Source organism: Carcharhinus amblyrhynchos, chromosome 25, assembly GCF_965287045.1.
Source record: "Carcharhinus amblyrhynchos chromosome 25, sCarAmb.v2.hapA, whole genome shotgun sequence".
Lineage (NCBI taxonomy): Eukaryota > Metazoa > Chordata > Chondrichthyes > Carcharhiniformes > Carcharhinidae > Carcharhinus > Carcharhinus amblyrhynchos.
This window is the reverse complement of record NC_137348.1, coordinates 3950317-3967785: the sequence shown is the minus strand read 5'-3', so window position 1 is coordinate 3967785 and position 17469 is coordinate 3950317. Positions and strand designations below refer to the sequence as shown.

The 17469-nt window shown below is 40.9% G+C and overlaps 1 protein-coding gene across 9 annotated transcripts in view; it reads left to right on the top strand.

Annotated features, from left to right (window-relative positions):
* Positions 1-17469, top strand: part of sptan1 (spectrin alpha, non-erythrocytic 1) — a 110935-nt gene that overhangs the window by 65661 nt on the left and 27805 nt on the right. For 6 of the 9 annotated variants that reach the window (XM_080212385.1, XM_080212391.1, XM_080212387.1 and 3 more), the window contains 9 exons: positions 1956-2102; positions 4635-4738; positions 8459-8621; positions 9020-9034; positions 9780-9911; positions 11536-11673; positions 14087-14191; positions 15693-15901; positions 16114-16234. In XM_080212385.1, coding sequence (XP_080068511.1) covers positions 1956-2102; positions 4635-4738; positions 8459-8621; positions 9020-9034; positions 9780-9911; positions 11536-11673; positions 14087-14191; positions 15693-15901; positions 16114-16234 — 1134 coding nt within the window. The remainder of the gene's footprint in view (positions 1-1955; positions 2103-4634; positions 4739-8458; positions 8622-9019; positions 9035-9779; positions 9912-11535; positions 11674-14086; positions 14192-15692; positions 15902-16113; positions 16235-17469) is intronic. The other 3 variants (XM_080212393.1, XM_080212388.1, XM_080212390.1) reach the window with 1 other exon arrangement.

Here is a 17469-nt window from a genome sequence, read left to right as displayed (position 1 = left end):
AGCATTTCCTAAGCATACTGCTGATCTGATTGTATGTTAAATCCAGGGGAGGTGTTTGATACTGGGGCTGAATCCCAGTTAAAACTCCTCCCGGGCATATTGATTTTTGCCAGAGAAATAAACCTTCTTGTCCCAATTTTATTTAAGATCAGTGGTTTTCAAACATTTGTTGTGAGAGAGACCAGCAAATGTTAATATTTCTGGGGACTGTTTGCCCACCTGAGTTCTAAAAGAAGGTTTCAACCACTTGATTGTAAATCTTCTTATCACTATAGGAGACCATTGAGTAGAAATCCATCATCATGGATGGAGGCACTAAATGGGTAATACTGCATCATATGTAGAGACGGAGCCAGTTTCTTGCCTGAGAAATGACAAATATTTCAAGCCTTTTGCAGTATCAGCAGTAGCAGATAAGTGTTACTTCACTGCGCTTGGAATAGATTGTGATATGCTATCGTGTATTGAGTTGCAGAACGTTACACTTGTGATGTCAGCAACCTAGAGGTGCCACTGCTGTCGTCCTTTGAAAATGTTATCGGTTTGTTTTGTTTCTAACTGATACGTTGTGAGGAGCAACGACAGTTAGCAGCTCTGATGAAGCAGTGGTGAATAAAAAGTGGAATCTAAACTATAGCTTGGATGTTTAACTGAGAAGCAGAGAAAAGAAAGTTAACCACAAAGATAAGAGGCAGCTGTTTGATCTTTGTTTGGAAACCTGCTATTCACCATGTTTGAATAACTTTAAAATCTTGGAAGTCCACTCCACTCTCCATGAGGAAGTCTCATTCTGGAATAAAACAGCAGAAAAGGGAAACAGTTCGGCTCACTGGGCCTGAGCCAGTTCTTTGAAAGAACTATTATAATTCCACTCCCATGTTCTGTCCTCATTAGTCCTTTAAATTTCTCCTTCTTGACATAATTCTCCTTTTGAAAGTTTCAGATGAATGAGCTTTCACTACATTGTTCAAACAGTACAATGCATTGGAGCTGGAGTAGGCTATTCAGCCCATTTGAGTCTGCTCCATCATTGTGTGATCGTGGCTGAACATCCACCTCAATGCCTTTTCCCTCATACTATCCCCATGTCCCTTTTTATCATCTGTCAATCTCTCCTTTTAAACATATACTCAATGACTGAACTTCCACAGCCCTCTGACTTAAAAGTACAATTTATAGTCAAAAAAAGTCAGATTATTATAACTAGCTGCAAAAAAACTGTTCTTTTCTCCGTTTCCCAATTTTGAAATTTGTATACACTGTTTACTGACCCACTTATTTCCTCATGTAGTCCTGGGAATTTAAAACTTTTATAGTGTCTACTTGTCTTGCAGTAGTACTTGCGGTTTAAGCTTTCCTACTTCATTTGGTACAATGTTGCACCTAAAGTTCACCATTATTCTGCAGTTGCCTATTATTACTGTCACCAGATTGCACAGGAAGTTTTGTAAATGCTCAGAAGCGAGTGAGTTTTTCGTAAAACATGCTAAAATGCTGTTACTGATGCATTGGGCTAAATTTTGCTGGCAGGATTTTCCTATTTTGCCATGTCAATGGACTTTTGAATGGTATTTTTCAGTCCTGTCCCCACTGCAAGTGAGCCATAACATTTTGCCCATTGTATACAAAGTGTACTTGGAAGCAGATTCTGACCTGCATTCTCAGCAACTAGTTGCTGTGAGTTTTAAGATGGTCAGGTGTAAGAGCTTGACAAAAACAATTGTGAATTTATATCTTGTGACATTCCAATATTTCTTAGGTATATTCACCAGCCTTGCATTCCAAGCCGTTAATTCACTAGTCGTGGGTCAGGGAATTGGTGTCACTATGTTGTAGCCCTGTATGTTACCCGTGTTCCCTTTAGAGTGAGACTTCCTGGTGGGATTGTAGGAATTGGGTGCATCTATACTTTCTTAAACCAATTCTAGTGTGAGATATTTTGATTCTTTTTGTAGTTGTTTAACCGTGACTGCGAGCAGGCTGAGAACTGGATGGCAGCGCGTGAAGCATTTCTGGCCAGTGATGACAAAGGTGATTCCCTGGACAGTGTGGAGGCTCTCATCAAGAAACATGAAGATTTTGATAAAGCTATTACAGTCCAGGTAATGTACTGAAAGAGACCTGTTTATAAATGGCTGATTATCTAATTAATTTGCAAATATTTGACTTTTATATATATACATTATATATAATTATTTAGACTCCTTTATCATTACCGTAGGTTACGGCAAGGCACATTAGCCAGTGATATTAACTTCTGAGAATGGGTCAAGTGTTATTCTTGATGCATAGAAAGGAAGGAGAAACAGCTGTTTGAGGAATTCAACCGTAATCTGAGTACGTGTGTGATTTGCATTGTTATAGATTCTCTTCATTTGCTAGTGCATTGAAGAAGATGACTAATCAAAGGCAAGATTCTATCTGACCTGAAAATTGCAAGCCTACATGCAAATTTTTGCATTAGGAGCAGGAATAGGTCATTCGACCCCTTGAGTTTGCTGTACCATTCAAGATCGTGGCTGATCTGATTGTGGCCTCAATGCTAGTTTTTTTTTTCCCCTACCCCCAGTCTCTGATTCCTTTGTCAATCAAAAGTTCATCTAGTTCAGTCTTAAAAATGGGTTCGCCACCTCCACCACTCTCTGGGGAAGAGTCCACAGATTCCTGACTGTCTGATTTTTAAAAAAAATCTTCCTTATTGCCTTAAATAGGAGACCCCTAATTTCTAATCAGTGTCCCCTAGTTCTAGTCTTTCCCTGAAGTGAAAACAGCCTCTCCACATTTACCCTGTCAAGTCCCCTCACAATATCTTTTATATTTCAATAAGATCACTTCTCATTTTTCTAAACTCTAATGGATACAGGCCCAATCTGTCCAACCTTTCCACATAGGATAACACTATCATTCCAGGAATCAGTTGAGTGAATCTTCTGTGAACTGCTTCAAATATTTGTATTTGTATCCTTTCTTGAATTAAGGATGCCATAACTACAGTGCTCTATATGTGATTCACAAACACCCCTGTAGAAAACCATCCCTACCTTTTTATATTTCATTTCTCTTGCAATAAACAACAACATTAGTAACATCTATGTTCACCGGTGACTCGAGTGTGGAATTTTTGAGACTGAAGTCTCAAATCAAAAACTTGAATATGTGATAGAGTCAGACTTGGGAGTGATTTGGCAGTGGTTTTAGCATGTTACAAATTATGCACTTAAGTTGACCCAAAATGTGGCAGGGTGGCACGGTGGTTAGCACTGCTGCCTCACAGTGCCAGGGACCTGGGTTTGATTCCTGGCTTGAGTCACTAAGTGGAGTTTTCCTTGTGTCTGCGTGGGTTTCTGCCCACAGTCTGTAAGATGTGCTGGTTGGGTGCATTGGCCCGAACAGGTGCCAGAGTGTGGTGACTAGGGGCATTTCACAGTAGTTTCATTGCAGTGTTGATGTACGTCTGTCTTGTGACTAATAAATAAACTTTATTTATTTTACTTGTACCTATTTATCCTTGTGACCTATATTTATCCCATTTGACGAGACAATTTACCAGTAAACAAATGCAAATTTCTGTAAATGCTGGAAATAGCCAGCAGAACAGACAGCAACTGTAGTGAGAAAAACTTCAGGATGATGACTTTCACAGATCTGGACAATATAACTATTTGCACTTGTGTAACACTTTTTAACATCATGAAATGTCCAAAGTTGCTCCACAAGGAGGGAAGAGATCCTAAGCAGGAATTAGGAGCAGTGACAATAAGAGTTTGAATGTGAAGAGCCCTCAGGCAAGGAAGATAATTTAGGTGTGCAATGACATGATTAGTGAAAACTGAGTAATTGTATAAAGACATGAGAAATTTAAGTTGTTTTCTGTTTTTAGTTCTGTTTTGGTGTAATTTTGGTTCTTGTAACTGAACCATTTTTACTGAGCTTCTAGAAAGATTGAAACTGTTTTCTATCTGTAATGAGCAATTTCAGCCATTTTGATGGTATGCAGAAACACTACTTCATCACTGCAGTGCCACATAGTGGCTGAGGTTAGACATAACAATTAATCCTTGCTCAGGAGATGATGACCATTTGAGCTGCTTATCGATGGGCCTATTTTAGATATGTACTGTGAAGCCTTGTGCTCTGCAAGTAAAGTTTTTTAAATCAACTTTCCTGTATGTTTGGTGATATTTCAAGCTGTAAATACCAGTAAATCTAACTATACTGATGTAGGATTTATCTATCAATATGACAACAGCCTTTCTCAAGCCTTCAGCAGTCGAACACAGTAAATGATTTTAAATAAGAAATGTAAGTAGAAATATACCCATGGTGCCTAGGCTAGATTCTCAACTGAAATGGTCAAGGACTTCAGTTTGAATCCACATGGTCAAGAATTGAAAGTAAAGTTCTTATTAATTACCAGAAAATATAAATTGCAACCCATTTAGATTTAATTCTGTAAATGGCTCCAGTACAGAATGCAAATAAAGTATCAGATTATTATGTTGTGGTAACCTAACGTAACACATGGCCACATGAAGCGATTATAATGTAATTCTATGAGTCAAGAGAATGTGGATGTGAAAAGCTCCATCAGGAATTAGGTTAATTTTATTTTATTCTTTTATTTTTATAAACAGGAAGAGAAAATTGCAGCATTACAGGCCTTTGCTGATCAGTTGATTGGCTCTGAACATTATGCAAAGGATGATATTTCAAATCGTCGCAATGAGGTATTGGACAGGTGAGTATTTACTAGTAGCACAAGTGATTTGACTTAAACAGACTATTTAGATAAAGTTTTTTAAATGTGAACTTGCTTTGTTCCAGACTTCACTTCCTGGCAGGCCCAGAGAGTTCCCTGCGTGCACTGAGTGCAGCAGGGTGACAGGCTATGCATACTTTATTTAATTTTTAGTTTGCGGTTAATGGGCTTGACCCTCTGGGACATGAGTACAGTTGCAGCATGAAAGCAACAATCACAGCACCCAATATAGCACCATTAAAAAGAAGAGTCATGAGACAAAAGGGAGGATCGCCAGGGAAGGAGCTACCAAGGCCAAACCGATCACAGGAGCAAAAAAGATAAGCTGAAGGAAACAAAAGAGATGCTGTGTGCTGATCCAATACAAGTAGGGCTGCAGAGAAGCCCTGGAGAGCTGAACAGGCAGTGGAAGGTTGTTTATTCTGCGCTGCAGACACTTAGGGCAAAGAAGAAACCTTAGAAGTAGTGGTGTTTAGCTTGGCAAGGCTGAAACACTTCAGTTGTGCCCATGAGTCATTGTTAGGGTTACAGTTCTAGGCAGTCAGTGGAATGCAGTCTCAGAAAAAGAAATTTAAAGCACTGGGAGATGAGCAGTCATTGAGGCAGCCCAAGTTGGAGCAATGTTTGGAGGGAATTCAGAGACTCCAGCCAGGATTCTCCTTTTAAAAAAATCTTAAATTCCCAACGTGTGGGAAAACGGGATTATTTTCTGCTGGGTTTTGTTTTAACATAATTACCAGGTTGAATGTCCAATGTTCAGAGTGCCTCAGTAGGATTCATGCTGGAAAGCAGGGAGCACGACCTATTCCTGAGTGGGCCACTGCACATGCGTCGATCTGTCAGCGTGGAGATCAGCACGTGCGCAGAGGGCCCCCATTACCGGCCTCCTGGTTGCTGGCACCACCCAAGGGGCCCGCGAAGGCCCAGGCACCCAGCATGACTCCCACAAAACGGTCACTTGCTGATGTCTCCTGGCCTACTGTGCTGCTTGAATCCCGGCCTAGATCTGTGAAAGTGACGGTTTGAAACCCCTTGAGGAGGACAGAATGGGGTTTTTTTATCCCTGATTTTGGCAGGCAGGGATGACAGGATGGGTTGGTGGCAGAGAATTGAGTTGGAGATCCAAGCCAGCTTTTACACCAGCAGAATTTCCCTGCTTGATTTGCCCCTGCCACTGGCTAATGCCATTATAAAACAAATCTAATTAGTGGGCCTCCCTGCTATATCGTCTTCCCCACCCTGTCCCATGACATCACGACAGTGCAACTTACATGTGCTTGAGCTAAAGAACAGAACCTGTTGGGATGCACAGATAAGTATAGCCCGCTGGGAGACGAGGCAGGCCCAGGCAGTACCCTGACATTGCCCTGAGGAAGTGCCAGAAATCCAGAGGGAATTTTCTTTCTATTATCTTTAATTCAGAGTGGGGGACCCTTTTAAAATACTGAGACCTGCCTCCTTCAGTTTCTGGCTTACAGCCAGAATTCTCCAATGTCGTGCATCCATCACTGCTGTTGGTGCAAATGGAGAATAAGGCACACAGCCAAATCTCTACTCGTAGCAGCAGGACCAGAGAGCCAAAAATATGGTGGCAAGAGCTGGTGGGTTACCGTCCACTTTTATAGCCTGATTTGATACTTGATCAAAAATGATGAAATTCTGTCCAGGGTTACAGAGTAATCAGTGGGATGTCTTTTTTTGCATCTGCCTTTTATAGTGCAGTGTGGTATGTTGGACTATGTTTGTGTTAATTCATATGTACCTCAGGTTAGTTCTGAATATTAATTTAAAAAATTGTAGATTTTTCATTTTCTGACTTATATGGTAAAAATTATTTTAGGTTTGTTTAAAAACCATGGAATATTGTGGCTTTAGTCTGTTAGTACATAGCCACAATTGTAAGCTTTTGTCTACTTGCTGGCCCCCCTGCCCCCTCAAACCTTGCCAAAATTTAGGGCTCTGGTCTAGGATCATAAAGTAATTGGTGTTCTTGGGGCGAGTAATCAGTGGACCTATATTGCTGAATCATAAGCTCAGAGTGATGAAACCACCACAGAGAAGAAAATAGGTTTCTATTTGTAATAAAGTTGAGTGGTGTCTCTCCTTCAATGACAGAAAGCATATATGAAGTTTGACCTGGTCAGCCAGTAGCTTGGCTGCATATTTCCCAGCAAAATCAGAACATCTTATTCTATAATTGTTTCTTCCTGTTTCCCCTACCTCACTCCCCATGGTGTGCTTAAAATCTTCATTTGTTGGAATATAGGACTTCGGAACCTGCACTGCTATTCTAAAAGATCATAACTGATCTGATTATGGTCTCGGCTCCTCCTTCCTGTCTGCCCCTCCTATAACTTCTTTGAGACTCCCTTGTCTGTCAGAAATCTAATTCTGACCCAGCCTCTACTGCTCTCTGGGAAAGAGAATTCCACAGATTAACAACTGTCAGAGGAAAAAAAAATCCTTCTAATTTCAGTCTTAAATGAGAGACGTTTTATTCTTAAACTGTATCACCAGGTTCTAGTTTTCACAAAAAGGAAATGTCCATCTCATCAAGTTCTGAGTCTTATACATTTTGATATGATCACCTTGCATTCTTACAAGCGGCAATGGATATTGGCCCAACCTGTTCAACCTTTCTTCATAACGAGCCTTTCAAGCCTGAAATGAGTCGAGTGGCTTTCTTTTCCTTGCTGTCCTTCTATGATATCATTTTCTATCTCTACTGCCCAGCTCTCTTCTGACTGCTCAGCCAGTGTCAAGTCCTGGAAAAGCACCAAGTTCCATCAAATCAACATCAATAAGATTGTAACTGTCCTTTTCTGTCACTGCCATAATCTTTACACTTTGGGCCCTGTTTCTGTATTTCTGCCTGGCGGCACCATCTAGTGATGCACAACTTCAGCATTCTGTTCGACACCGAGTCTTGTTACAAAGCTGCAAATCCTGAACACCACTGCAAACACATGGATTTACACGTACAGAGCATTGCTTACTTCTGTCCTAGTCTCACTACCTATAATTGTCTGAAGACTTTTCTCACTCCACTGCTCTTGCCAGCTTCCCAAATTCAAAATTCTGCTCTTTATAAATTGTAATTCATCCAAAACTGCACTAAAACTTGACGCCCTGTCCTCACCAACCTTAGCTAGTTCCCTAACATCAGCTTATTAATTTAAATTCTTGGCCTTGAGTACACATCTCATTATGAACTCGCCTCTAATGACAAACCTGCTTTAGTCCTATGTTCCAGTTTGTGCCTCTGATATGTGGCTCTGCCCTGCTTTGCATCAATACCCTTTTTCAAAATTTAATTTATGGGATGTCGGTGTATTGGCTAAAGCAATATTTATTACATATCCCTATTTGCCCTTGAGAAAGCGGTGGTGAGCTGCTGCCTTGAACCTCCCTGCCCCTCACCGTTCAAATACAGAGCCCTCAACTACCCAAGTTCCACGTTTTGAAAAGCTCTCCTTAAAATTTTTCTTCTGTGTAATTCTCTTCCCTCCCCTTCAAAAGCTTCCTCACAATTTGCCTGTTTTGATTGTGCCTCAGATCATCATTCTTAGCCCCTCTCAACATGGTTTGATTAATCCCAACTTTATGAAATGCAAGAGCTGTGCCTTTATAAATACAGTCTGCTGTGTGCATCTGAGTGGACCTATACACAGTTTGTTTCTCACTAAAATGTCTTGGTAGGTGGCGCCGCCTAAAAACTCAGATGATCGAGAAGAGATCTAAACTCGGAGAATCACAGACGCTGCAGCAGTTTAGCCGGGATGTGGATGAAATCGAGGCCTGGATCAGTGAGAAACTGCAGACTGCAACTGATGAATCTTACAAAGATCCCACAAACATTCAGGTAATTAAGCTTAGTGCATTCATTTGGTAGTATAGAACTTGAGTATTGCTGGTAAAAAGGGAAATGCAAAATTTAAACAAGTGTTACTTTCTCCCCTTAACCCTGGGAGTTGCAATTCGCTGACCCCTGCTGAGAGAGAGGGGGGGTGGTATTTAAAAAAAGAAACTCCTGCCATTCTCTGTGGGAATGTGCCTGATGTATCCCCATGTCAGTGCAGTTAAGACTTTAAGAACTCAGCTTTGAGTATGGATCTCAGACCCACACCTCCTGAGGTAAATCTCTTGAACAGAAGACAGTAAAGATTCATACGTGTTACTTGAACAAAAATTTTAAGTTGAGATAATATTTTGACAATTCTGTATTGATATACCTAATCTTCTCTCTTAATCTGTTTTTAGCTGTCCAAATTGCTGGTAAGTATTTGTGACTTCTGTGTAACCCAGGTCTTGTCTGTATAAAGGTGCATTATTGGATTGGTTAGATGGTGTTTTATAAACATAACCTTTTTAATTTGGTACTTTTTCTGACTGTCCTTTTGAGTTTTTAAGTTAATGCACCTTTAGCATTGATGTTGCTTCTAGTATTGATATCTTTTGGTGTCTGTGACATAACAGGTAATTCTCCTGACTTCTTTAGAGCAGTATTGCATTCCTTTTAAAAATTAACACTAAACACATTTGTTCATTTGACTCCGTCCTTGTTGCCGGGAGCTGCTGGTTGTCTGGTTGTTACTTGTGTGATGTTTGTTGTTATTAACCCTTACCACTTTCCTAATTGTGATTTCCCTCTGAGGCTTTATGACTTGCAGTGATGAGTTTAGCTGGCCTTCCAGGTAGGGCTCTGACAATGGTTGTGAATAGAACCTGATAACAGCATCTCAGCAATTGGTCTGACGTGCATAAAATAATTTGACCATTATGAATTGTGAAAATAATTCAGAATTAATACCCTAAATATATAATCTGCATTGTAATTGCAAAGTGAAAGAACTGCAAAGCAGCAAGGGAAGGTATGGTTTTGACATTCATTGAGACCAATTTGCAACAGTTTAAAAGCTGCATCTTTCAACAACTTAGTTACTGACATGTCAGTACGCCTCAGAGAATCTTTGAATATTGACTTTTTTTTAATATAGTGAACATTGTTACTCTTCCACAGAGCAAACACCAGAAACACCAAGCATTCGAAGCAGAGCTGCATGCCAATGCCGATCGAATCCGTGGGGTCATTGACATGGGAAAATCACTGATTGACCGAGGGGCATGTGCTGGTAGTGAAGATGCTGTCCAGGTGACCATTGAACTTAACTTAATTCTCAGAGCATAGGAGCTGGAGTACGCTATTTAACTTGTCTTCTGCTGAGGGATCATTGGTCCAAACCTTGATATTACTGGTCCAGTTACACGATACTCATACTGTGAGGAACACTTTTTTTTTACAGGCCAGAGGTAGTCATAGAGTTGAACAGCACAGAAAAGGTTGGCCCATCATATCTGCACCGACCATCGAACACCTATCTATTCTAATCCCATTTTCCAGCACTTGGTGTGTAACCTTGTAAGCTATGTTGCTTCAAGTGCTCATCAAGTGGTTCCTGCCTCTACCACCCTTTCAGAGAGAGAGTTCCAGATTCCCAACGCCCTCCGGATAAAATTTTTTTTTTGCAAAACCCCTCTAGATCTCCTGTGCTTGATATTAAATCTATGCTCCCTGCTTATTGACCCCTCAAGTCTTTTCCTTTCTTTGTCCTTCATAATTTTGTACACTCCAGTCACCCCTTAGCCTTCTTGCTCTAAGGAAAACAAGCCCAGTCTAACTAACCACTCTTCTTAACTAAAATGCTCCAGCCCAAACAACAGTCTGGCGAATCTCCTTTGCACTCTTTCTCATGTAATCATATCCTTCCTATAGTGTGGTGACCAAAACTGCGCACAGTACTTTAGCTATGGCCTATCAAGTATTTTGTACAGCTCCATCATAATCTCCCTACGGCACAGCTAATAAAGGCAAGTATCACATATGCCTCCCTAACCACCTTATCTACCTATCCTGCTGCGTTCAAGGATCTTTGGAGATGGACCCCGAGATCCCTCTGGTTTTCTACTTCCTAGATCTGCTGTTCGTTGCATATTTCTTTGCTTTGTTAGTTGTCCCAGAATACATCACCTCATATTTTTTGGGTTTAAATTCCATTTGCCACTGCTTTGCCCATCTGATGAGCCTGTTTATATTGTCCTGTAACCTAAGGCTTTCTTCCTAGCTATTTACCCCACTACCAATTTTTGTGTCACATCGAGATTATTAATGTACAACAGGGGACCCAGCATCAGTCCCTGTGGTACAACACTGGGCACAAGCTTCTAGTCACAAAAACAACCCACAACCGTCACCCTCTGTCTCTTGCCACTAAGCCAATTTTGGATCTAATTTGCCAGATAGCCCTGAATCCCATGCCTTCTTGATCAGTCTCCCATGCGAGACCTTGTCAAAAGCCACTTATCATAATGAGATATTTTGATGAAGTATTTTGGGGGTCATTTTCATTTTGGGTGAAGGCTTAAAACTGGCAGAAGTATATTTGCTGCCAGGTATACACTCCACCTATTTGTTTTCTTTTTCATTCATGTTGGTGGAAAGGAAAATAGGGTAGTGTGTGTATATGAGGTCAATTATCTGCTCATTATCAAAGTAAAATTGATGTCAGGTTATGAAGGTGCCTATTAGACCTGACAGGTTGGAGAAGGCTATATATACTCTTGAATCTGCAGCGATTTATCACGGTCTTGATTCTCTCCTTAGGCTCTTAGCTCACTAACATCTTTCTTCTTGTTGCTTTTACAGTTAGTAACTGAGTTTTCATTAATTTGCATGATTTCCTTCTGGTTGACTTAGTTAATGTCTTCCTGTCTGGTAGGCTCGTTTGGGAACGTTGGCTGACCAATGGGAGTATTTAGTGAAGAAATCAGCAGAAAAGAGTCAAAAACTGAAAGAGGCCAATAAACAGCAAAATTTCAACACTGGAATCAAAGACTTTGACTTCTGGCTGTCAGAGGTAGGTGAATTTACACTATTATCCACATTTTTAAAGGAACTGGACTTTCATCCTGGATGAAAGACTTTGCTATTTTGCTAATTGCTGTAACTGTGGTATTCTGCTTGCTATATGTATATATTTATATAAGAATCAGAAGATTACAGACCTGACCAGGAATGAGAAATCAAAAGCAAAAAATGATCTGTTGAAGAATAGAGTGTACACTTGACCAATTTAGAAATTATTCCAGTATTAGAACGTAGAACACTACAGCACAAACAGGCCCTTCTGCCCACAAGTTGCACCCATCACATCTATACCTACCAAGCCATAGAACTATCTGTAACTCCCCCATTAGATCCCATATACTCATCCAGAAGTCTTTTAAAAGACCGCAGTGAGTTCGCCTCTACCACCACCGACGGCAGCCGATTCCACTCACTCACCACCCTTTGAGTGAAAAACTTACCCCTAATATCTCCTCTGTACTTGCTCCCCAGCACCTTTAAACCTGTGTCTTCTTGTAGCAACCATTTCAGCCCTGGGAAATAGCCTCCGAGAATCCACCCTATCTATTCCTCTCAACATTTTATAAACCTCTATCAAGTCGCCTCTCAACCTTCGTCTCCGGGGAGAAGAGCCCTAGCTCCCTCAACCTATCCTCATAAGGCATGCCTCCCAATCCAGGCAACATTCTTGTAAATCTCCTCTGCACCCTCTCAATAGTTTCCACATCCTTCCTGTAGTGAGGTGACCAGAACTGCGCACAGTACTCCAAGTGGGTATTCGAGTAGATCAGAATAACACAACTTCTACGCAGGATCTTGCATTAATCCTGTGATGGCAAAGTATCTACCTACTGTTCCCGACCCCATAACACACTATGCAGTACCATTTGGTGCCATTTTAAAAATCTTTCTGGAATGTGGGCTTTGCAGGCTGGGCCAGCATTTATTTCCTGTCCCTAATTACTGTTGAAAGCGATTTGGTGAGCTGCCTTCTTGCTGCAGCCCATGTGTAATAGGAACATCCACAGTGCCATTAGGAAGGGAATTCCAAGGTTTTGATGCAGCGATGGTGAAGGAACTGGGAAATTGTTCCAAATCGGGATGATGTGTGACTTGGAGGGGAACTTTGCAGGTGGAGTTCTTCCCATGCATCTTCTACCTCTGTCCTGGATGGTAGAGATTCTGGGTTTGGAAGATGTTGTTGAAGGAGCCTCGGTGAGCTGCTGCAATGTACCTTGTGGATGGCATGCACTGCTGCCACTTGTATGTCAGTGGTGTGAGGAATAGATGTTCGTTGTGATGGATGGGTGCCCCTCAAATGGGCTTTTTTTTTCTGGATGGTGTCAAACTTGTGTTGTTGGAACTGCTGTCATCCAGGTAAATGCAAAGTATTTACTCACACTCCTAATGTAAGGATGACAAACAGCCTTTGGGCAGCCAGGAGGTGAGTTCCTCTCTGCAGAATCCCCAGCCTCTGGTCTGCTCTGGTAGCCGCAGTATTTTATATGGTTGGTCCAGTTCAGTTTTTGGGCAGTGGTAACTCACAGGGGGATTCAATAATAATAACGCCATTGAATGTTATGGCGAGATGACTAAATTCTCTCTTTAGAGATGTGCAAGTGCTAGGCCAATGTGAATGTTATTTGCCACCTACCAGCCCAAGCCTGAATATTGTCCAGGTCTTTCTGCATGTGGACGCTTCAGTATCTGAGTCATTGCAAATGGTGCTGAACATTGTGCGAGCATCCCCATTTCTGACCTTATGATGGAGTGAAAGTGATTGATGAAATGAGGCAGAAGTGAGTGTTCTGAATCTCAATTCAAGTTTCTCCTACCCCTTTTAAATATTAAAAACATATTCATAACACTTGATGTGGACTAAGTAAAAATCCACTTGCAATGCTCATACTATTGCAACATGTACATTGCTTAGTTGAAAGTTTCTATATTTTGCATGGCAAGGTAAAGTTATTGTGAGTCCTTGGAACAGTGGAATATAGAGAAGGGGAAGCTAATCAACCCTGTGCTGGAGAATTGCAGTGTAAAATGTTATAGCACTGTCTGCAACGCGTGTTTGAGTCAAGTTGGCAGTTGCTTTGAGTGCAGCCTCACTAAATACGCCATTCATTTTGATTTAAAATTGCAATATACAAGGAAAAAAAAATCCAATCATTTCATTATCATTATACAATTGGGTTTTGTTAGTTGTCAAAGGAATGCTTTACCCACATGTGCAGTTAGTATACTCCTACTTAATTTTTATGATCACGATTATTTATCTTTGTTTAACATTTGCAGTGCCTTTAGCAAGCAACTGTTCTGTCAGAACTTGTCAGTAATAGCCTTGTACCTGTCATCTTGTATTTTTATTCTTTTTTTTGAAAGTTGTTGGCACTAAGTCAGATTCTGATTTCTTTTATAAGGTGGAAGCTCTACTGGCATCTGAGGACTATGGCAAGGACCTGGCATCTGTGAATAACCTCCTGAAGAAACATCAACTTCTTGAAGCAGATATTAATGCTCATGAGGTAATGAAGAGTTTGTTATAAGGCTCTAATTATTAGATGAGAGAAGCAGGTGTGTTGTTATGGAGACTGGCCTTGAGGGAAGAGCCGCAGCAATTAAACTGTTCATAGATCACTTGGGCTTTTGGTCTTCAGGGATTATGGCAGTATACCTTTGTCTCACTTACTGCAATGGATGGAAAAGCTTGTTACAGCAGTGCATGTTTTATATTGTAATCATGCATAAATATAAAAAGAAATGAAATAATCTAGTCATTGATTTGCTTGCAATTCATAGAACTATATAGCAAAGGAGATCATTCAGCCTACTGTACTCATACTGGTTCTTTAAAAGTGCTATCTAATCAATCTTATCCCATAGCACTGCAAAAATGTCCTCCTCTTAAAAGCAGTGTCTTTCAGACTTAGAGTACCTTACTTATTACTGTTTCACAGAATGGATGAGAAAGAGCTGATGAAATATACCAGACTTGGATCTTTTGTGAGGTTTGGATTCAAACAGCAGATTTGTAAAGCACTGGAAATCTCATCTCACGTACCCGAATAGAATGCTTCTCGGAGAGATTCTGGGAGTGAAGTTCCTAAAAAAACAAAGGCATGAAATCCTGCGTTCCATCAGTTGCTCACAAAGTTAAGAACATGGGAACAGGAGGGGGGCATTCAGCCCATCAGACCTGTTCGTAGATCATAGTATCATAGAAATTCAGTATCATAGAATCCTACAATGCCGAAGGAGGCCATTCAACCCATCAAGTGCATCAACCACAATCCCACCCAGACCCTATGCAGACACGGGGAGAATGTGCAAACTCCACACAAGTGACCAAACCCAGATCCCTGGTGCTTGGAGGAAGCAGTGCTCACTGTGCCGCTCTATCCTGCTAGTCAGTTAAATCATGGGTGATCTTAATCTTAACTCCACCAACCACCTTGGTTCTTCAACTTCTTAGTACTCTTGATTAACAAAAATCTATCCATCTCAGGTTTGAAATTTATCATTTGACTCTCACAACTGTTTGTGAAGAAGAGAATTCCAGATTCCCACTAGCCTCTGAAGAAATGCTTCCTGTCATCATCCTTGAATGGCCTAGTTCTAATTTTGTCCCCTGGTTCTGTGCTTCCCATCCCTACTGAAGGAAACAGTTTCTCTGACTCTCTTAATCATGAAGACCACAATTGGGTCACCCCAAAATTTTCTATACTCTGATGAATACAGGCTGAGCCTGTGCAACCTGCCTTCCAAACTTAGACATTTCAGCCTCCAATATTCTGATGAATTGGCCTCCATGGCCAATATAGCATTTGTGATGAATTATAACCAGAATTTAAAGGCCTTAGCATTTTTCATTATGAATTTTTCATTAGTAGTGCATCCAAATGAGTGCGCACATGCTGTCTTTATTAAAGATCTAACTGAGGCAAGTACGGTTCTCATTCTGACCTTTCTTTATTATAGAAATGCTTTTCTAAATTGGTTCATTAATCCACTCTTTTTTTTAATCAGGACCGCCTGAAAGACTTGAATGGCCAGGCTGATAGTCTTATGTCCAGCGATGCCTTTGATACCACCCAGGTGAAGGACAAGCGTAATGCAGTGAATGGCCGGTTTCAGAAAATTAAAGACATGGCTACCTCTCGCCGTGCTAAATTGAATGAATCTCACAGACTTCACCAATTCTTCCGTGATTTGGATGATGAGGAATCCTGGATCAAGTGAGTTGGGAGAAACAAATGAACACTTGGAAAAGTTGGCTGATAAAAGTTGCAGGATTGTAATAAGTCAATTAATGGAATGTGTTGGTATGAACCTGGTATTACTCAAATCGGGAGTTGAATCTGGAATCCTGTACTTGTTAGTTGATATTTAGTGAGATCCAGTGTCACGTAAAGCTGATGTGGGAATGATGCCCTTCTTCTTTGAACAGAGAGAAAAAATTGCTTGTTAGTTCTGAAGATTATGGTCGGGATTTGACTGGAGTACAGAATTTGAGGAAGAAGCACAAGCGTCTGGAAGCAGAGCTGGCTGCGCATGACCCAGCTATCCAGGTTTGAGATGCCTGATATCTTTGCACATCTCTCCAAACATTTTATCCAAAAGACCTTCGTTGGGTACCAGTGATGTAGCATGTCCACTGTACCAAGACACAGGTTGATGGGGGCTGGATACACATCAATAATGGCCATTTATCCAATTTTTCACCTGAACAACATAGACGGTAGGTTATCCTCAGTCTCTAACACAGGGAACCCATTATCTGAGTGACTGCAATAATGGCCTGGGATAAAATTTGGGAGACCAGGCCACATCTGCAGTCAGATTTTGATTCTAGCAAGGATTAAAGGTGATGAATCTTCTTACACGTCGAAAAGTTCGGATCTCAGTGTGATGATAAAACAGAGACCTAAAAGTAAAACCGTTTCTTACAAATCATTGACAGACTCCCTATTTTTATGTGGCAGAACCTTAAAGTGTATAGGCCCAGGATACATGTCAAAGTAGGCATTTACAAAGTGTCTTTTGATAAATTATAAATTTAAATACATTTCTGAGGTAACATTAAGCAGACAGACAAAATTGTGTAATGTTTCCTGGCCAGCCCATCTAACAGCCTGGTGCTGTAGTCCATACTCACTAGAAAACTGGATTGATGCTGTTACAGGTAAGTTCACAGTAGATCTGTTTGAAGCTAAGTGTCCAAAGTAAGATTCAGTAGTCTTTTTATTCTTTGAGGATGTTGTGGGAGAAATCCCTCTAACATTTTGCTCTTTGTTAAATTTTTTACACAGGAAAAAAAGTGCAAACAGCTAAATAAACTGTGTATAAAGTAGGCAATCAAAACTTGGAGCAAATAGGAAATCTGGACCTTAGATCATCTGTGGTTAGAGCTAGTTTCTCATTGTTTACTGGAGATAAGAACGTAAGAAATAGGAGCAGGAGTAGGCCATCTAGCCCTTCGAGCCTGCCCCTCCATTCAATAAGATCATGGCTGATCTGTCGTGGCTCAGTTCCACTTTCCCGCCCTCTCCCCATAACCCTTAATCCCCTCGCTTATCAAAAACCCATCAACCTGCGTCTTAAAAATATTTGGCGAGGCAGCCTCCATCACTTCAACGGGCAGAGAATGAGTGAAGAAGTTCCTCCTCAACTCCGTTCTAAACCGCCCCCCCTTTATCTTGAGGCTGTGCCCCCTAGTCCTACTGTCCTTTCTGAGCGGGAAGAGTCTCTCCACCTCTATCCTATCCATCCCATTCATCATCTTATACGTCTCAATGAGATCTCC